The sequence below is a fragment of the Vicugna pacos genome, unplaced genomic scaffold, assembly GCF_048564905.1.
Source record: "Vicugna pacos unplaced genomic scaffold, VicPac4 scaffold_21, whole genome shotgun sequence".
NCBI classification, from domain to species: Eukaryota; Metazoa; Chordata; class Mammalia; order Artiodactyla; family Camelidae; genus Vicugna; species Vicugna pacos.
Genome location: NW_027328742.1, coordinates 18,100,235 through 18,117,640, shown reverse-complemented (window position 1 = coordinate 18,117,640; position 17,406 = coordinate 18,100,235). Strand labels below are relative to the sequence as shown.

The following is a 17,406-nucleotide window of genomic DNA, read 5'->3' as shown; positions in this document are numbered from 1 at the left end:
CTCATTTTAATACCCGAATATTCCTTTAATCTTCTGTCATTAGCTAACCACACCTCACCCCTACTTCCGGTGGCACACTTCCTTTGTTGACGTGAAGAATGCTTGCTCCAACGTCAGTCCTCCTCCTGCACGTCGTGACTATGAGTGGGTACTGCCCCCACGCTTCAGTGCGAGATGGCTGTGTGCGTGACCTCGGTGACCGGTGAGCAGAGGCAGCCCCAGAGGCGCGCGGGAGCACCCGCGCCCGCCAGCTGCCGCAGGGGGTCTGCTCAGCGCCACGCTCCGGAGGACGGCGGCGGAGGCCACCGTTACCGCGGCCTGTCCTTCCCCACGTTGACGACGGTCTGAAAGCAAGGCCCGCTGGTTCTAGGCCGCGAATCTTCAGAATGAACTGAGTTTCAGGCTCAGCGTGTTGACACCGACTCGGCCACACTCGGGGCCGTTTCTAGCAACAGCGCTGTCTCCGCTGGAGCGAGCCAGGCGTCCTCCCTGCAGGGACAGCCCGCGCCGCGAAGTGGCGGCGGAGTCAGCACGCGCCAGCTGTGGGCAGCGAGGACGGTTCTAGGGCCCAGCCCCCAGCGCAGCCCGCAGCCTCACCTGAGGACGAAGCACTGCGGTCTCCGCTCCTGGAAGAGCTGGTGGAAGGCGCGCTCGGCGCAGGCGAAGATGTGAGGCGGCAGGGAGGCGCCGGGCGGCCCCGCGCCGCGCAGGAACAGCTGGGACACCTGGAAGACAGCGCCGCCCGCAGGCCGCAGTGCCCGTGAGAGGGGTTCGGGCCCCCCCCACCACGCAGCCCCACGCCTCCACACACACAAGCACATCCATCTCCAGTCCTGAGCCCCATCTGTAACTGCAAACCACAACGATGCTCTATCTGAAGCATTCCTAACGACAGGACGGAGGCGCGCGTTCGAGCCTTCACTCCTTGGTTCCCGGGCTTTAAATGACTTAGCCGTCTTCCAAACGCCCAGCTCACAAAAATCCAGCTCCAAAGATACCCATGAAGGAAGCTGAAATCGTGGCAATTTATATCAAATCTAATTTCTCAGCAACATTTAAATTCAGTCATGTAAGATGGCCAGGATACTCCATCTGCACAGAAAGCAGTTGCAGCTGAAACACATATGAATTTACAAATTTCTTGGGAAAAAACAAAAATGAAGTGAACTGAATTTCAGCGCTCTGGTGATTTATGAGTGCCATGGTGATTCAGTGCTCGTGTTTTTAGTCCTTTTGAATTTTTAGTGAATTCTGTTAATGTTAGATTAAAAACGAAATGATAAGAAGACTTATTGAGTCATGAAGAAATATTAGAAAAACTTAATTTTTATTTTGCAAAACAACTCGCTTGTATCTTTAAAGATGTCAAGGTTAGGAAATTCAAGAAGTTTGAAGAACTGCTCCAGGTTGAAGGAGAGTAAAGACCCAGTGTTCAGTGTACCCGGGGACAGCAGGCATCACTGGGACAATGGGAAAGACCCGAATGACGCTTCTCATTCAATAACAGCACATAAGCAGTGATTTCCCGATTCTGAGGGCTGTATGGAGGTTACGCAGGGAAAGGCCTTTGTTTGTAGGAAATACACAGAACAGGTATTCAAGGCTGATGGGACAACATGCCAGCAAGTCATTTTAAAATGAGGGAAAAATGTTGTTTGTACTACTGATTTGCAAATGTTCTTCCATAAATTTGAGATTATTTCAAATTATAGGAGAAAATAATTTTAAAAAGTAGAATCGATGATCTACAGCAAAAAGAGAGAGTTTGGGTGAAACTCACAAACATCACACTGAGTAGACTCAGAGACACAGGAGAACGCGTTACAAGATCCTATTTACACGGAGCAAAAAATAGAGGAAACCAGTCTGCGCTGTTAGAAGTGAGGCTGGTGATGCTCTGGGCAAAGGGGCAGTGAGTGGACAGGAGCGAGCGTGGGGTCCGGAGGCTGGGGATGCTCTGCCCTCGGGCTCACGGCACAGTGCTGATCTGCACACTGGAGATGAGCGCTTTCCTGTGTGCATTACGGCCCAATAAAACCAACAGGACGCCAGGGTCATCTGACATTGTGGATATGGTGCAGAGACAGAGAGAGGGAACACTGGGACAGACTACAGGGCTCAACTCAGGACCACACACGGCGAGATCTGGGCGACCACCGGGCAGACTGTTACGTGTCAGGGAGGCTGAGGAGAAAACTGGTGATCTGGAAAGGAAACAAACATGCTGTGCGTCTCCTGCCCTGTGCGAAAATAAACTGCAGGTGAATTCAAGTCCCAGGTAGGAACAGCAAAGCTTAACACCTGCAGACAAGTGTACAGGAGAGCATTCTCACGATTGCGGGGTAAGGGAACAGGGTCACAGGCACAAATTATACTGCAAAAGACTGCACAGCGTTACGGCTGAGGGCTCCTGTCCAACCCTCACAAACACCACACGTAAAATTTTTAAAAATCAGGGGAAGGCGAAGAGGAGACTAAGCTGTGCATGCGATCAATAAATTGTCAGCATTTTAGAAAAGACTCTTACAAATCAATACGAAAAACTGGAAATGACGCGGAAAATTGGGCAAAGAATGGAAATGGAAAAGAAAGGCCAATACACAAGAAAAAGGTGACAAAAGTCTCTGGTGACCAGGGAAATGCTGTTTCAAACCTGAAGGCGATACAGCACACATAAACCACTGATAACTTCGTCAATAACAGTGTGTTAATGATGGTAACGGCCTCACTTGCTACGTGCTTGCTGCTCCTCTCAGCATTTTACGCTCACTCATCCATCCAATTCTCCCAGAAACCTAAGACTTGGGCATGAGAACGCGTCTCCTGTTTACAGAGAAGGAAACTGATGCGAAGAAACCCTCCAAGGTCACAGGGCTGGTTAGTGGTGGAGTCTAGGTTCAAAATGAAGTTTTCTCCCAGGCTGGAAAACTCATGCATAATACGCAGTGTTCAAAGCCACTGGAAGGGTAATTTGGCAGTTTCTCCTAAACTTAGGGAGGTAGGTTTGACTAGGGACCTCTCTGTAGAAATTCACAAACGTGAGCCGAGAAGCACGCAAAACAATCCTTAGCACTTACTGTCAGAGCAGAAAGCAAGGCAATAATTCTATAATAGGTACTGATGGATAAGCATAGCTGTGTGTTAATATAATAAAATACTACAGGGCATTTAGAATAAGGCACCTAGGCTGGAACCTTTTACTATGGAAAATGTTTGGAAGCACAAGGATTAATGAAATTTTTTTTCGTTGTTGTAGAAAAATAGAGCTAATACAGCCCCTGAGTAAATTAAAAGAGAAAACAATGGTTTATACAGTTGTCATTGCATGTGTATGTCATGTGTATACGGTGAGCACACAGAAGATGGGTGGAGGGATAACTTCGGGAGAGTGGTTGTCATTGTTCGTGCAAAGCAACAGGCTGAAGTGGAACCCAGTCTGTGGTGACAGCACAGGGTGTCCTTTAACCTCAGACACCATGCAACTGAAACACACCTTTATTTCCTGCACCACCAGAAAATAGCATTACAGCTAAACTGGGACACGATGGCCTGGTATCACATCTTTAAAGCTACATCCTGATCTCAGGCATGTATGTGAAGAAAAATGGCATTCTTTTAATTTAAATTTTTTAGAGATATGAGACGTATATGGGTGGTAGACACACAACTGTTTATTGTACTTGACCTTTTTGTATTTCTAATTATTCCAGAAGGAAAAGTAACTATTTAACTATTTGACTGACAGTGGTGTCTGCATTATAATTCATAAAGCAGCTAGGACGGTTCAGCCCACCTTTATTTTCCTGCAAGAAAAATTTCTGTTTTCTTTTTGTTTTGGTTTTGGATTTGGTTTTGGAAAACTTGCACTAACACTATTTCACTTTTCCTCAAGTCCAACCTTGATCTAATTTTGACCAAACGCTTTTGAACTCAATCTGTTTTGTACAGTCCTACTGAGGATTTCATTAGATGCTATAAACAAAGTGAGACACAAGAGCCACAGGGCATACCTGGGTCTACACGTACATGCAGGTTCATCACACGGTCCTGCTCTGTGCCTTCAGACCTATGTGGGGCTACGGATTCTCCTTACACTAAAAGTTCCACTAGACGTTTGATGTGATAATGAATCTTGAGTGTCTCAATAAAACTGTCTCATGATAAACAAATGACCTTTCGGAATTCCCTCTTCCTGTCCATCTTTTTCACGTGGGATACAAATAGGTATGTCTAGTGAGTGCGACTCTATATTATTAAATGATATTTTAAATTTTACACTCACCATGGTGGAATAAATTGGAATCTCCTTGAATGGATTGACAAGCAGGAGGATGTCCCCAATAAAAGTCTGTTAAAAGGAAAGGAAATAAATAGTTCTTGAATCATACAAATTGCACTGTTAGAGTTAAAAATTATGTAATTTTAAAATCACTGTGCAAAATATAGAGAACAAGTAAACAACACACTTCAACATTTTGTGAACTGTTTAAAAAGTTTGTAAGTTAATAGAAAAGTCGAACTCAAATAAAATTAAACTAAAAGGTAGGTTTCATTGCACACAACTGATGAAATGCCTGGAATCGAAGAATTTCTTATCTTAAAGGGGCTTGGTGAGAAATGATTGAATAAAAACACACAAAGTTTAAACATACACAAAATACAGTGGAGGAAGAAGTGGGCTGAGTTCTATGTTCTTACTTAGTAATAATAAAAATATAGACTTTAAGGTACGAAGCAGACCAGTGACAAAAGGGGACATTTTATAACAATAAAATGATAAATCAATCAGGAAGTTACAGCAATTGTAAATTTCTATAAGACTAAAATCTAGCATAAAATATGTGAAGCAAAAAGAAACTATAAGGAGAAAGACATGAATTCACAACGATAGTGGGGAATCTTTGCAATTTTTTCTTAGTAACTAATGGAACAAGCAGGCAAAAATTTGAAATAAATAATTACCAGGCTGACTAATTGACTTAAATACAACACTATTACCAAGAATGCACAGCACAAGTTCCTTTAAACTGAATAGAGACCAGTTTCATTACATTTAAAGGATTTGAGTCACACAGAGCATCTTCTCTGATCACAGGAGAATTATGAGAGATATTAGTAATGGATAGCTAGAAGATCACCAAATGTAACTTATACACCTGCAGAATAACATAAGAGCCAAAAAAATAGAGAAATCACAATGCAATTGAGAAAATTCTTTTGATTACAACATACCATAACCTGTGAGATACTACTGAAGGTATATGTGGCATGAAAATGATTGCCTGAAATGTACGTGTTAGAAAGGAAGAGAGAAAGACAAAGATCTGAATGTCCCTTTCCAGGAGCTCATCAAACTACAGGAAATTATACAGAAAGAAATCTTCAGTAAAAGAGCAGAAAATAATGGAATTGTAAACAAAAGCCATGGGATAAAAAACAAAAGCCAAAAGGCAATCTTTTGAAAAATCTAATAAAATGGATAGTATCCTAACAAGATGGACGGAGGACCTGAGGGAGCGCACCAACTACCGACACCGGAAGTACGACATCCCCGCGGACACCACAGGCGTGAAGGCAGGCGGAGAGGAGGAGCCAGATCTTAGCCACTAGTTTGGATATTTAGATACTGTGAGGAACAGGCCACCACCTTACCAAACAAATGCAGTCAGACACAGGAAGCATACCTAGTTTCATTTTTCTGTAAAAGAAATTGCGTCTATGTCCAAAACCTTTCCACAAAGAAAAGATCCCAATGTTGATACACAAATAAACAAACCTTACACAAATTATACTAGAAAATGGCAGAACAGGGAACACGGTTCACTTCATTTTACGAGGCCTGCAGAAACTTGATGTTAAAAACCTAACTAGTTTATTGAAAAAGAAGAAAATCAAAGGCTGTTCTCTCCCTTTAAAATACGTGCAAAAATCCTGAGAAAGACAGTGACAGGTTGAATCCAGTGCTGCTTTCAACAGATAATATATTTCAACAAATAGGCTTTATTCTAGTTAATTCAAGGTTGGCTTCATATTAGAAGAACAACTCCTGTAATTTATAATATTAAGAAGTTTGATATTTGCAAATGTTAGCCACTATATATAAAAATAGATTGAAAAAACAAACTTCTGTAGAGCACAGGGAACTATATTCAATATCTTGCAATAACCTTTAATGAAAAAGAATATGAAAATGAATATATGTATGTATGCATGACAGGGACATTGTGCTGTACACAAGAAAGTGACACATTGTAACTATTGGTGCTTCAAGTTAAAAAACTGAAGAGACAAAAAAGAAAGGAAGTCAACATCAAAAGTTATACAATCATCTCAATAAATGCCGAAAAAAATTAATAACATTCAATTTCTACTCGTGATTAAAAATAATGATCACTTTAAAACTCTTAATATAACAGACCCTCCTTTATCTAATAAAAAGTAATGACACCTCTGGCATGGCTACTGCTGACAACTCGCTTAATGATGAGACACTGAAAGCTCCTCCCTGGGACCAGAAATGGGACAGGAATGCCTGTCACTGCCACGCCCAGTCATCTTCTTCTAACAGTCTGATACCTTGGAATAATGCAAGAAGAAAAGTAAAGAATCTATCAAGATTTAAGAGAGAAAGATGAAAGTCATCACCTGGAGACGACATAGCAGTGTGTGTGGTTATCAGGGAAACGTACGCTAAAACCACAATGAGATGCCACGGCACAGTTGCCAGAATGGTTAGAATTTTTTTAAAAATTAATAAAATAAACAATACTGGTAACACCAAGCATCGGTCGGGATGTGGAAACCCACAGGTCCGTGCTGGGCACGTGGCCGCTCTGAAACGCTCTGTGGCTGCATCTGAGCAGGAAGGTACTGTGCGATGCTGACCCAGCCCCAGGGGAGCGCCTCACAGAAAGACTTCTGTGGGCGGCGCCACAGAGCTGCTGAATATGTGCGCCCCCTAAAGGCAAAACACGGTCTGTAACAGCATTATTCATAATAACCCAAAAGTGGAAACAACTCAGAGACTCCTCAACTGTAAATACATAAAATGCGATATATTCATGCAGTAGCCCCCTGTACAGAAATAAAAATGGGTAACTGCTGCCTCTGACAACTGTGTAGAGGGTATCAGAAACGTAGTGACGCTGAAAGATGGCAGACACAAACAAGAATACACCAGTGATTCCTTTTACATCAAACTAAACAAACGTACGCACAGTTGTACGTGCCAGCATCCTTTGCAATGATGTGGGTAAACTGGGGAAGGAGCTTATGTTGTTTTTCTTTAGGAAGCTGCTGGTTATACAGGTGTGTTCACCAAATAAGAATTCATAAAGCAATACACTAATGAGCCATGTATTCCTCTCTTTATATGTCATAATTCATCACGACATTCACCTAAACGAAGAACAGGCCAGCATTTTACAGCCAAGTAAAGGAGGAAGGAAATAAAAGTGGAACAATTGCGCCAGAGGGAGACCGTATTAGTGAAACAGCTGAAAATTAGTCTTAAATTCCAGAGATGAGAAATAAAGATAGAAAGTAGTTTGAGGGAGAGCTGAGAAATCTGCTAATTAAGAAAGATAAGGAACTTTAAAATGAAAATACATTACACTACATTTTTTTCATTGAGATATAATTTTTTTTTATTTTGGCCTAATTATTGAAGGAATTCAAGACTGTCTTTGAAAATATATTTTGTGATAAAAATAATTTATAAAAATAGTATTTGAATATTAATAATGATGTTTATTCTGTGCATTTCCTGGCAACAGAATGTCACATTATCTGCAGCTCATTTTCTGCCTGGTGGTTTGGGAAATTCCTGCTGCTACAGCCTGTGATAAACTTCCCCATCTGATACCCACATGGAAGGCTATACACTCAGGTAAAAGAGCAACTCACTGATTGTTCTGAAAGACCATCTTACATAACAAATCAGACTATAGGACTGCAGAGCAAAGAGATAAAAACCCTGTTAAACAATTAATCCAGCTGAAATGTGGCATCTTCGCTCTGATGGCCCTGATGGCAGCAGCAGAGGTGGAATTCTGTCAGTGTCCTGAAGGCGGCGCTGATGAGGTTTGCAGGAGAATTACGTGTGGGATACGGAAGGAAAACAGGCATCAACACTCTTACAGTCCCCTTGGCCTGAAAGCTGAAGGCGGGGCACCACTGAGAAGGGAGGGGCATGCTGGGAGGGGCCTGTCGACATCAGACAATCAAATTTGACTATTTTAATGCTGAAACATCGCCTAAACCAGTGGTTTTGATTTGCGGGGAAGGGACACTTTTATTTCCAATTCATCATGGTCTAATACTTTTGCAAAACAATAAAAATGAATTCTTGGAAAAATGAAATTGGAAAAGACAAAGACATACACGGCTTGACTCATGCGATTCAACAGACAGAAATTAAACCATCAAATCGTTTTAAGAGTCTAAACGCTCACTCTCACTGCTGATGGGTAATAAAAATTCTGCATTATCCAACGGTCCACAGGATACTCCGTGGGAATCACTTATTATAATTCAATCAATGATGTTTAAATTGCTTGTCTATCCATTAAAGGCGAATTCAAATACCATAACTTGGAGAACTCATTACAAAATTGATCTAGGTGGGTTAGCTCTTCAATATTTCAGGTCTACAGAGAAGGCAATCATGCCTCACACAGTGACAAATTTACACTGTTTAAAGGAAAACCACGGGCCCAAAATAGAGTCACGTGTGCTGGGCCACGCCATCAACAGGGACGTAACACCTGACCTAACTGAGGCTCTCAGCTCCCTCAGAAATGTGGTCGTGACCGGTCAGTCTGCAATCTTCTGATCAGCGCCAGTGAGGTAACCTGTCACGTGGGCCCCCTCCATCTGCCGTAGGGAGCTTACCTAAGCTGGAAACAACCTTTTTTGTTCATGACTCCCTTGTCTTGCCTTTAAAAACCTTCCCCTTCTGTAGCCCTTGGGAGCCCCCTCTACCAGCTGGATGGGGTGCTACCCAATGCATAAATCATTTAATTCACTCAATGGATGGTGGCCCCTGGGCTGCAGAGCAGTAGATTAAATCATATTTGGGAGTAAAGCCCCTTGAAAAGCATGAAGGAAATAAAGGAACACAAATAATGCAAGCAGTGGTCTTCTGATAATGTAAATAAGAATCTAAAAAGAAGAATCATCAACACAACGCTGGGAGAGAAAATGGAACAAAAATAACACACAAGTAGCAGGGCAGTAACAGAGATAAGAGTAATCAGGTTTCACCACTTTATGCCAATGACTCAATTCCATTAATTCTGACAGAAGTATTTAATTTTAAGTGTATTTACCATGGCAGGCAATTTATCCAAGCATTAAGATGCCGCATTGAATTTTCATAGGTTAATCAGCACCTGACAATTTATTACTTGTAAAGAAATCTCAGACCTCACATTTACATGAAAATTACTTAATCAATTTCTCAGTAGAGTAGGAAAAAAGGGAGTTATCAAAAAGGGCTAGCAGGCATGTGCATAATCAGACTTCTCTATAGACACCCTGATTGAATTGCTCTGAGTTTCACAAAGTCAGTGAGACAGAGATGGAGAGCAAAGAGAGTCTGAGATTGCGTGGTGCCTAAATTGATACACATATTGAAAGAAATAACACATATAAACCAGAATTGAACCACAGCAAGTCAAATCTCCATGCTGTTCGTCATCTGAGTCATGTATTTGTATCCTATTGTCAGAGATGTGTGTATGAATTATTTACTCTACAGAGAAAGACATTTCCTGATAATTTCTTTTTCCTGCAAACAGAAAGGCAGTCCTCCGCATATGCTTAGCTTTTCCTCCTTAACTTCTGTCTCCAGATCTAGGAGGCTGAGTTAAAGCAGGTGAAACAAGCGTTTTTATAAGTGATTTGCAGATCCTGACGATTCTAGCAAGGTCTTCTTCCCCAGCAAACATGGCAACAGGGAGGTTGTCTGCCCTTGGGGTATTAACCTTCCCTTAGCATCTCTGAAATTTGGATCTTTACTGAAATTGCTTTATAAGTGAATCAGAAGAAATGACCCAGACTCTGCGAAAGCCACCTGACGCTGTCAGCATGACCAGAAGTAACACTGAGCCCTTTCTTTGTAATATTCGCAGCACTGAAGGGTGAAATTATTCAGCAAGACAAAAGCAGTGCAATAGGCAATTTCAAGGGCACTTACGTAGATCTGATTGTTCCCAAAGCGCTTCTGAATTTCATAAAGCAGGCTGCCGTCTGTGAGCTCGCTGAGCGTTGCCAGGTCATCATTTGGAGCCGGAGGCATCAGCTTGATCTGGGAGGGAAAACAGGTAAAATCAATTCTAATTGCTTTCCAACCAACTTTCTTCACAGTTGGGAGTTTCATTTTCAATTACATGTCAAAAGGTTAAAGACCACAGGAGTTTGAAATTGTTATTAAAAGATGGAATGGTTCACTTACGAGGAACAAAAAAATTCAACAGCCACAGAGAAATGTGTTCAGATGAGGCTCTCTGTTGTGTACCCGCAAGCGTTCACACACCCTCACACGAGCACCAACACACACCCCTCATGTGACCCTGTTTCTCCAAGTCATAAACTCTGAAGTCAGAGCATTGGCTCTTCCTAGTCCGGACCTGGAATTTAGACAGCTCTGAACTGTGCCGAGTCCTTTGTAAAACCAGCTGTTGGAAAGCTCACGTTTGCAGTGTTTCCAAAGCTAAAGGCAGACACCCACCACCAATGCTGGCACAAGAAGGAAGCGCTGTGTCTGGACTTCAGTTTCCGCATAGTTTTTGCGTGGAGGCGGGGGCTGGATTTTAAAAGGAGACTCTAGACTCTCTCCTTGTGATTTTTATTCTGCTCTACATGACTCTTAAGGTGGTTGGAGATGAAGATAATTCTGTCATAAAGAAAAAAACTGCTCTCCAACTCAATTTAATACTGAGTGGCAGAGTTGAAAAACTGGACAATATTTCAAATAAAAAATGATGAGTTTACATGTTTTAATTAGATGAAAATCGATTAGTCACGAGTTAGAAATGGGCAATGTTTGGTTTTATATACATAGACAACCATCTGTAGCAAGTTAGTGCACACATCTAAACCCCACAGCAAAGAAGACCAAGAGCAGGATTTGTTTCCTTCAGGAGTAACGGTCCACATTAAGAGAATCAGATTCCTCTTTAACCGCAACTCTGGTGAGCTCAATGCAAGCTTCTGTGTGCACGTTTTTTTAAAGCATGACCAGCACTACCAGAACTTCCACACGCGTTCCAACAAGCCTGAAGGGCTGTGGGGGCATCTCCTTGGAATTCTGGCGGGTTTTTCCTCTACAGTCACAGCCGTTGCATGGGTCACAGAGAGAAGGAGACTGACAATAAAAATGTAACGACTCCCCAGCCTGCTTGTAGGAACGAGATGTGAAGACGCAGTGTCAGAGGAGATCAAGGGAAGAATTCCATCTAGTTATCATGTCAAGACTCCAAAACGATCAGGAATGGCACTTTGATCACCAGTCTTAACAAGGCTTCCCAAGGTACACATTCTTAGGAAGATGCCGAAAGCATTGTGACAGCTGATAGCAAGCAGAAAAAGAAACAAAAACATGTCTGTATTTTTATTTTAGAGTTGCGGGCTCCGCAGTGTGTATGGCAGGTGTCTTCCAAACATTTATGACAGTCAAAACGGAGACAGGATACATGTGTAAAAAAATTACCATCTCCTCTAGGACTGATCATTACGGCTCTGGAGAAAGACAAATCTCCATACGTACACACACATTTCTACGTATACATTTATTTCCAAACACAGAGATCTAGAACACAAAACAGACGTAATTCAGGACAGAAAGGCAGAGAGAAATTAGAAGAAACATTCTGAGAAATGTTTCAAGATCCAAAGGGAATTTACATCCTGGAAATACTCTGAAGTCCCTGGTTCCTTGTCGCCACTTGTCAGCACTGCTTTGAGGGCTGTCAGATTGCCTGTGTGGTTCTGTTTTGTTTGACTGTGTTTTCTCTCTCTGGGACATTAGCAGTGCATGTCCAGAAACTAGGAATTCTGTGGGCAAGAAAGTCTGACAAGTGGGCTGAGAGGAGGAAGACCCTGGGAAAGAAAAGGCTGTCGAGGAGGCAAGAGCCAGGCCTGCGTGAATGAAGAGGAAAGGAAATTAGACAAACAAGAGACGATGGGGACGGGGCCAAACGGGAAAGGGGTGATGAGCTGACTGACCACTGCGCTTCCCAGAGCAGAAGCCCACCCCGTGCCTGGACAGCATGACTGTCCTCACCCGCTTCTTATTCGGTTAGATGGTGCTTACCTGGCGCAGCTTATCAGGTCCTTGGCTTGGCTGCAGTTACACTTTTTTGAACCTGGATGTTGGTACCTCCGTGGACTACAGAAAGAGAACCATCACCGATACTCAAAACCCCTGTACTGCACGCGCAGCCACAAAACACAAACTTGCCTCCTGTGTCCAGAGCTGCCACAGGTCAGCAGGGCTCTGGAAAGCGAACCAAGAGCTTGCTGGGGTGGCCCTCAAAGAGCACGGGAGACTGAGTGAAAGAAATATTTGTGATGCTAGCTAGGTGGTTTGCGTAACTGTCTCGAGTTTACGTTTGGTCAGCTTAAACACTCGGTCTGAAACCTGAGTGTCGGGTAGGTAGTGAAATGGGTAGTAACTTGCTCACAGAGATACTCTGAGGATGAAGGTAACATCAAGGAAAGTATTTGTAAGCTTTGAAAGTATTGTTTTGTATTATTATAATTTTTAAAATAATCAACACTTACACTGAGTAAAAGAAAACCCAGTTACTGGGTTGACAGCAATGACGTGAATTAAGAGCTGATAAATTAGCGAGGAGGGGACTCAACTACTCTGGCAGAACAGTCAGTGTCTACGGACAGCAATGGAGACAGTCCGTGTGTCTGACGAGCTCCTGGCTTGCTCGTGGTAGCTGTGCGGTCACCTGGTAGCCTTAGCTCTCGGCATCTTCGTGACAACCCGATGAGGTCGGCACTGGGTCCCCATCTCACAGCCGGGGCCCAGGGAGGCAAGGAAGCTCAGCGTCGGGGCGACCCGGAGCAGACCTGACCAGGCACAGCTGTGAGGCTCCCAGGAAAGCACAGCTTCACTAGATGGAATCAAAATTTGCCCTGAGTCACAAGCTGGAACCAAATTTAAATAAATATATTCTGAAAGGAAAGGGGAGAGGGAAAAAGGGAGAGAGAAAAGAAGTTAGGAGACAAGAGAGAGAATGGAAGACGATGGGGCAGGGGAGGGCGTGGGCGGACAGGACGGCCACAGAGCGAGAAGGAAGAGCACCCTGCACGTTTTTAAGCCACTTAAGGAAAATTCTACCTTCTCAGAGATATGATAAAGCGAATGTGAATTCGGATGATTATCAGAGCCCAAAAAAAGTTTAAATCAAGTCTTGAATATCAATTTATATAGTTACCATTTGATAAGATCTACATTTTCTAAAAATCTGGAGGGAGAGATGCTGCGGGTTTTGTTTCCACTTAAATTCTACACGATGTGTTTCTCTTCAACATGTTAATCAGACCTTTATCGTTTTGACAACCCTTTTTCTAAAGTCCTCCTCTGAAGTGTGAGTGAGGAATCCAGTTGGTGGACAGTCCTGGTGAGAATCCTTGCATCTGATGACCAAGAATGAAGGACCGCGCGATGCGTACAGTGGGGGATGCAGGAAAATGTTACCCCGATCACATTCGCACACAAACCCTGAACACTCGCCCCTCCCTGTTTAACACCAGAGCGACAGGCCATGATTACAGCTGCCTTCATTGTCTAGGACACAACTGTAAAGAGCTCACTTTAACAACCGAAAAGTCACCCTGTAAGGATTACAGTCGACATTATGCTGGGAATGGCCTCTCATTTTTAAAAAAATGGTTTTTTTTAGAGCTGTTTTAGATTCACAGTGAAATTGAGAGGAAGGTACAGAAATTTCCCATCGACCTGTGGCCCCGCTCAGCCTTCCCCATGGTCAACACCCCCCCCCAGGATGGTACACTTGTTACAGTCGAGGATCCTACGCTGAAGCATCAGCACCCAAAGCCCACAGTTTACACCGGGGTCACTCTCGGTGCTGTCCATTCTGTGGATTCGGACAGACGTACAGCACCGTGTGTCTGCCCCTGTAGTGCCACACAGGGTTCACTGCCCTAAAAACTCTGCTCCACAAATTCCTCCCCCCACCCCAACCCCTGGCAACCTCTAATCTTCTGACTGTCTCCATAGTTTTGCCTCTCCCAGAGTGTCCAACAGCAGAATCATACAGCATGCAGCCTTTTCAGATTGGCCCCTTTCACTTGTTCATGTGTATTTAAGACTACAGAAAGCTCATAGGACACTTAAAAAAGTTAAGAAAAAGCTTTGCCTTAAATTTTAACTGACATTCAATCTGCCTACTGCTGCGGACTGACCTGCGCCCACACCAAAGTCCTCTGCTGAGGCTCTCACCAGCATGGGACACTATTTGGAGATGGAGCTTTTAGGAGGTTACAAGGTTAACTGAGGTTATGCGGGTGGGGCCCTGATCCCATAGGATTAGTGTCCTCATGAGAGACACCAGGTTGTTTTCTCTCTCTCTCTACCAAGTGAGGACACAGGGAGAAAACAGACACCTGCAAGCCAGGAAGAAGACCTTCGCCAGAGACCTTATCAGCCAGCACCTTGGCCTTGGACACCCAGTCTCCAGAACTGTGAGGAAAGAATCTGTGCTCTTTAAAGCACCCAGTTTGTGGTATTTTGTTAAGGCCGCCTTATCTGATAAGTATGCCTACTAAAATTGAAAGGTATTTCAAAATTACAGAAATGATTTGTTATTTTTAAATAACAAAAATTAATAAAATTAAAAAATTTTGAAAGGAGGATCTTTAGGAAATGGAGCTAAATTGTCTTTAAAATATTCAAAATTAGATACAGTGAAACAAAATATTTTCAAGGATTACTCTGACACATAAGATTATTCTGCTTTATAAATTTATAAAGTTTATAAAACATGAAACATGTAGAAATCACTTATTTCTATGGGAATGATAACAACAAATGTATTACTGTCTACAACCCCAAGCTCCTCAATGTGCTCTCCCATCATTTGCACACCAGGGCGTGCGCGCACACACACATACACACACACTCACTACACCACCATTGCTGCTTTTACAGAGAAGTGATTGGTTTGTCTTTCTCCTTGTTATGTCAAGTAGTTGCTATTTGTAAGAAACAAAAAACACAGTCTACGTCATAATCACAATGATGACTAATGACAGAACAGGAAATATTCAGGAATTAACATACTGGCTGAACTTGCACTCCTGGTACATAAATCAAGACTGTAACATTCAAATCCTTGGAAAACACGATAGCGGTTATGTTTGTTAATGGTCCGTACAACACCATGACAATCTATATATGGGAATTTTAAACCAAATATTAACATTTGCATTCATAATTTTTCTTTGAATGGCAATTAGTAGGTGTCTGTCTCTGAGAAGCTGGGCTTCCAAGCACGATGTAACAAAACAGAACTAGCACATGTGCCATGACAGTGTGACTACCTGCTCGGGTTTGATGGGGCCATTCACGGTGGCATTTTCCGGAGTGCTGTCCTGAGATTGTCGCTTGCACAGACCTTTTGTTGCATCTTTGAACATAATGTCTTTTTCCAACAAACTGTCTTGCTTGGCAATTGGCAACACCAGGGGCCTGCTACAGGAAAACAATTAATACTACAGTTAGTCTTTCAACCTTGGTAATCAAAGATTACTACACCTGAACAGCTCGGTTATTGAAAGTTATTTGATTGGGGTAAGAAAGAGTCTGGACACTGCAGAGAAAAAAAAAATCAGTGGGAAATCTGTAAACTTTTCTATTAGCTCTTGGTTTCATTTCACCTTTAAAAGAAAAATGTACTCATTTCAACTTGAGAAGAAAATGTTTGAGTGTATATATGATTTAACAGACAAATCAAACAGCAATTTAGATGCTAAGGTTGAAACGCAAGACTGAACTAAGCAAAGTATTTAAGTGCGAAAATGAATTGCAAATTAATGAAGGCAAAAGTCTACAATTAATTAAAGTATTATTCATGTAGAATTTAAAACACATTATAGAATCATAGGCAGTAGAGTTTGTAATGAAATGATAAAAAAAGAATGACATGCTTAAGGACTGTAGTTACAAACAATAAGTTCTATTACTTCTTTACAGCTCAAAGCAAAAATAAATAAAATCTACTCAATTTTTTGTTCTACCATAAACACTGTTGCCGAAAGAGAGCCAAATTCTTAAAATGTAAGCACAATCTAAATGTTTAATTTGTATTCTAACACTTCAGTAGAATGTTTTAAATGTACTTTCCAAAATGTTATCATAAAGCAGAAATACACACACAGTTAATCAACAGCAATATATATAAACAGAATTATTTCATGTATTTTACAATAGTAGTTGTGATTCTAATTGAAGCTTAATGCATTTTGTTGGTTTTTATTTTTTTATGGAGGTATTTACAAATAGTAAGATCCACTCTGCAGATGTGTAGTTCAATGAGTTTTGTCTCTCTCTATATATAGATATACACACACTTACATATAGTTGGTTAAACACACACACACACATACATACACATTTGTGAAACCCGCCTAACCAGCAACACATAGAACTTTCATCACTTCCAAACAGCTCTTTGTGCCTGCCCTTTGCAGTCAGTTATCTCCCCCAACCCCCTGCCTCTTGTAACCACGGCTAATTATTTCTTTCAGTAGAGTTTTACTTTCTCTAAAAGGTCATATGAAGGAAATTACAGAGCACATGGTCTTGTGTGCCTGGCTTCACTGACGTAACAGTGACTCATTCATGCTGCTTCATATATTAACAGTTTGTCATTTTTTATTGCTGAGTGGCAGTCTCCTGTAGGACATCCCACACTTTGGCTACCCTTTCACCAAATATTTCTGCTTGTCCAGTTTTTGTCATCTGTGAAAGGAGCTTCCACACATATTCATGCACAGGCGTTTGTGCCGACATGTGCTCTCATTTCTCTTGGTTGAGTACCAAGGAGACTCCAAACTGTTTCCAAAGTGGGGGAACCACTGGTGCTTCCCACAGCCACAGGCTGGGGTTCCACTTGCTTCACATCCTTGTCTGTTTTGTTAATCCATTCAAGTGGATGTGTTGGTGGCTCCTCCCTGTGGTTTTTATTTGCATTTCAATGTGCTTATTTGACATACGAATCCCTTTTTCTGTACAGTGTACATTCAAATCTATTTTTTAATTGGATTCTTTGATGTCAGATTATTGAGTTTACAGATTCTGGATTCATGTCCTTTATCAGATACACACATGGCAAGTATTTTTCTCCCAGTCTGTGTCTTGTGTTT

The 17,406-nt window shown here is 42.1% G+C and overlaps 1 protein-coding gene across 1 annotated transcript in view; it reads right to left on the bottom strand.

The window, feature by feature from the left end:
• Window positions 1-17,406, bottom strand: part of LOC140694373 (unconventional myosin-XVI-like) — a 272,327-nt gene that overhangs the window by 242,132 nt on the left and 12,789 nt on the right. Inside the window, exons 3-6 of the mRNA XM_072957644.1 lie at window positions 15,583-15,733; window positions 10,199-10,309; window positions 4,283-4,348; window positions 598-725 (exon numbers count right to left, since the gene is read on the bottom strand). Coding sequence (XP_072813745.1) covers window positions 598-725; window positions 4,283-4,348; window positions 10,199-10,309; window positions 15,583-15,733 — 456 coding nt within the window. The remainder of the gene's footprint in view (window positions 1-597; window positions 726-4,282; window positions 4,349-10,198; window positions 10,310-15,582; window positions 15,734-17,406) is intronic.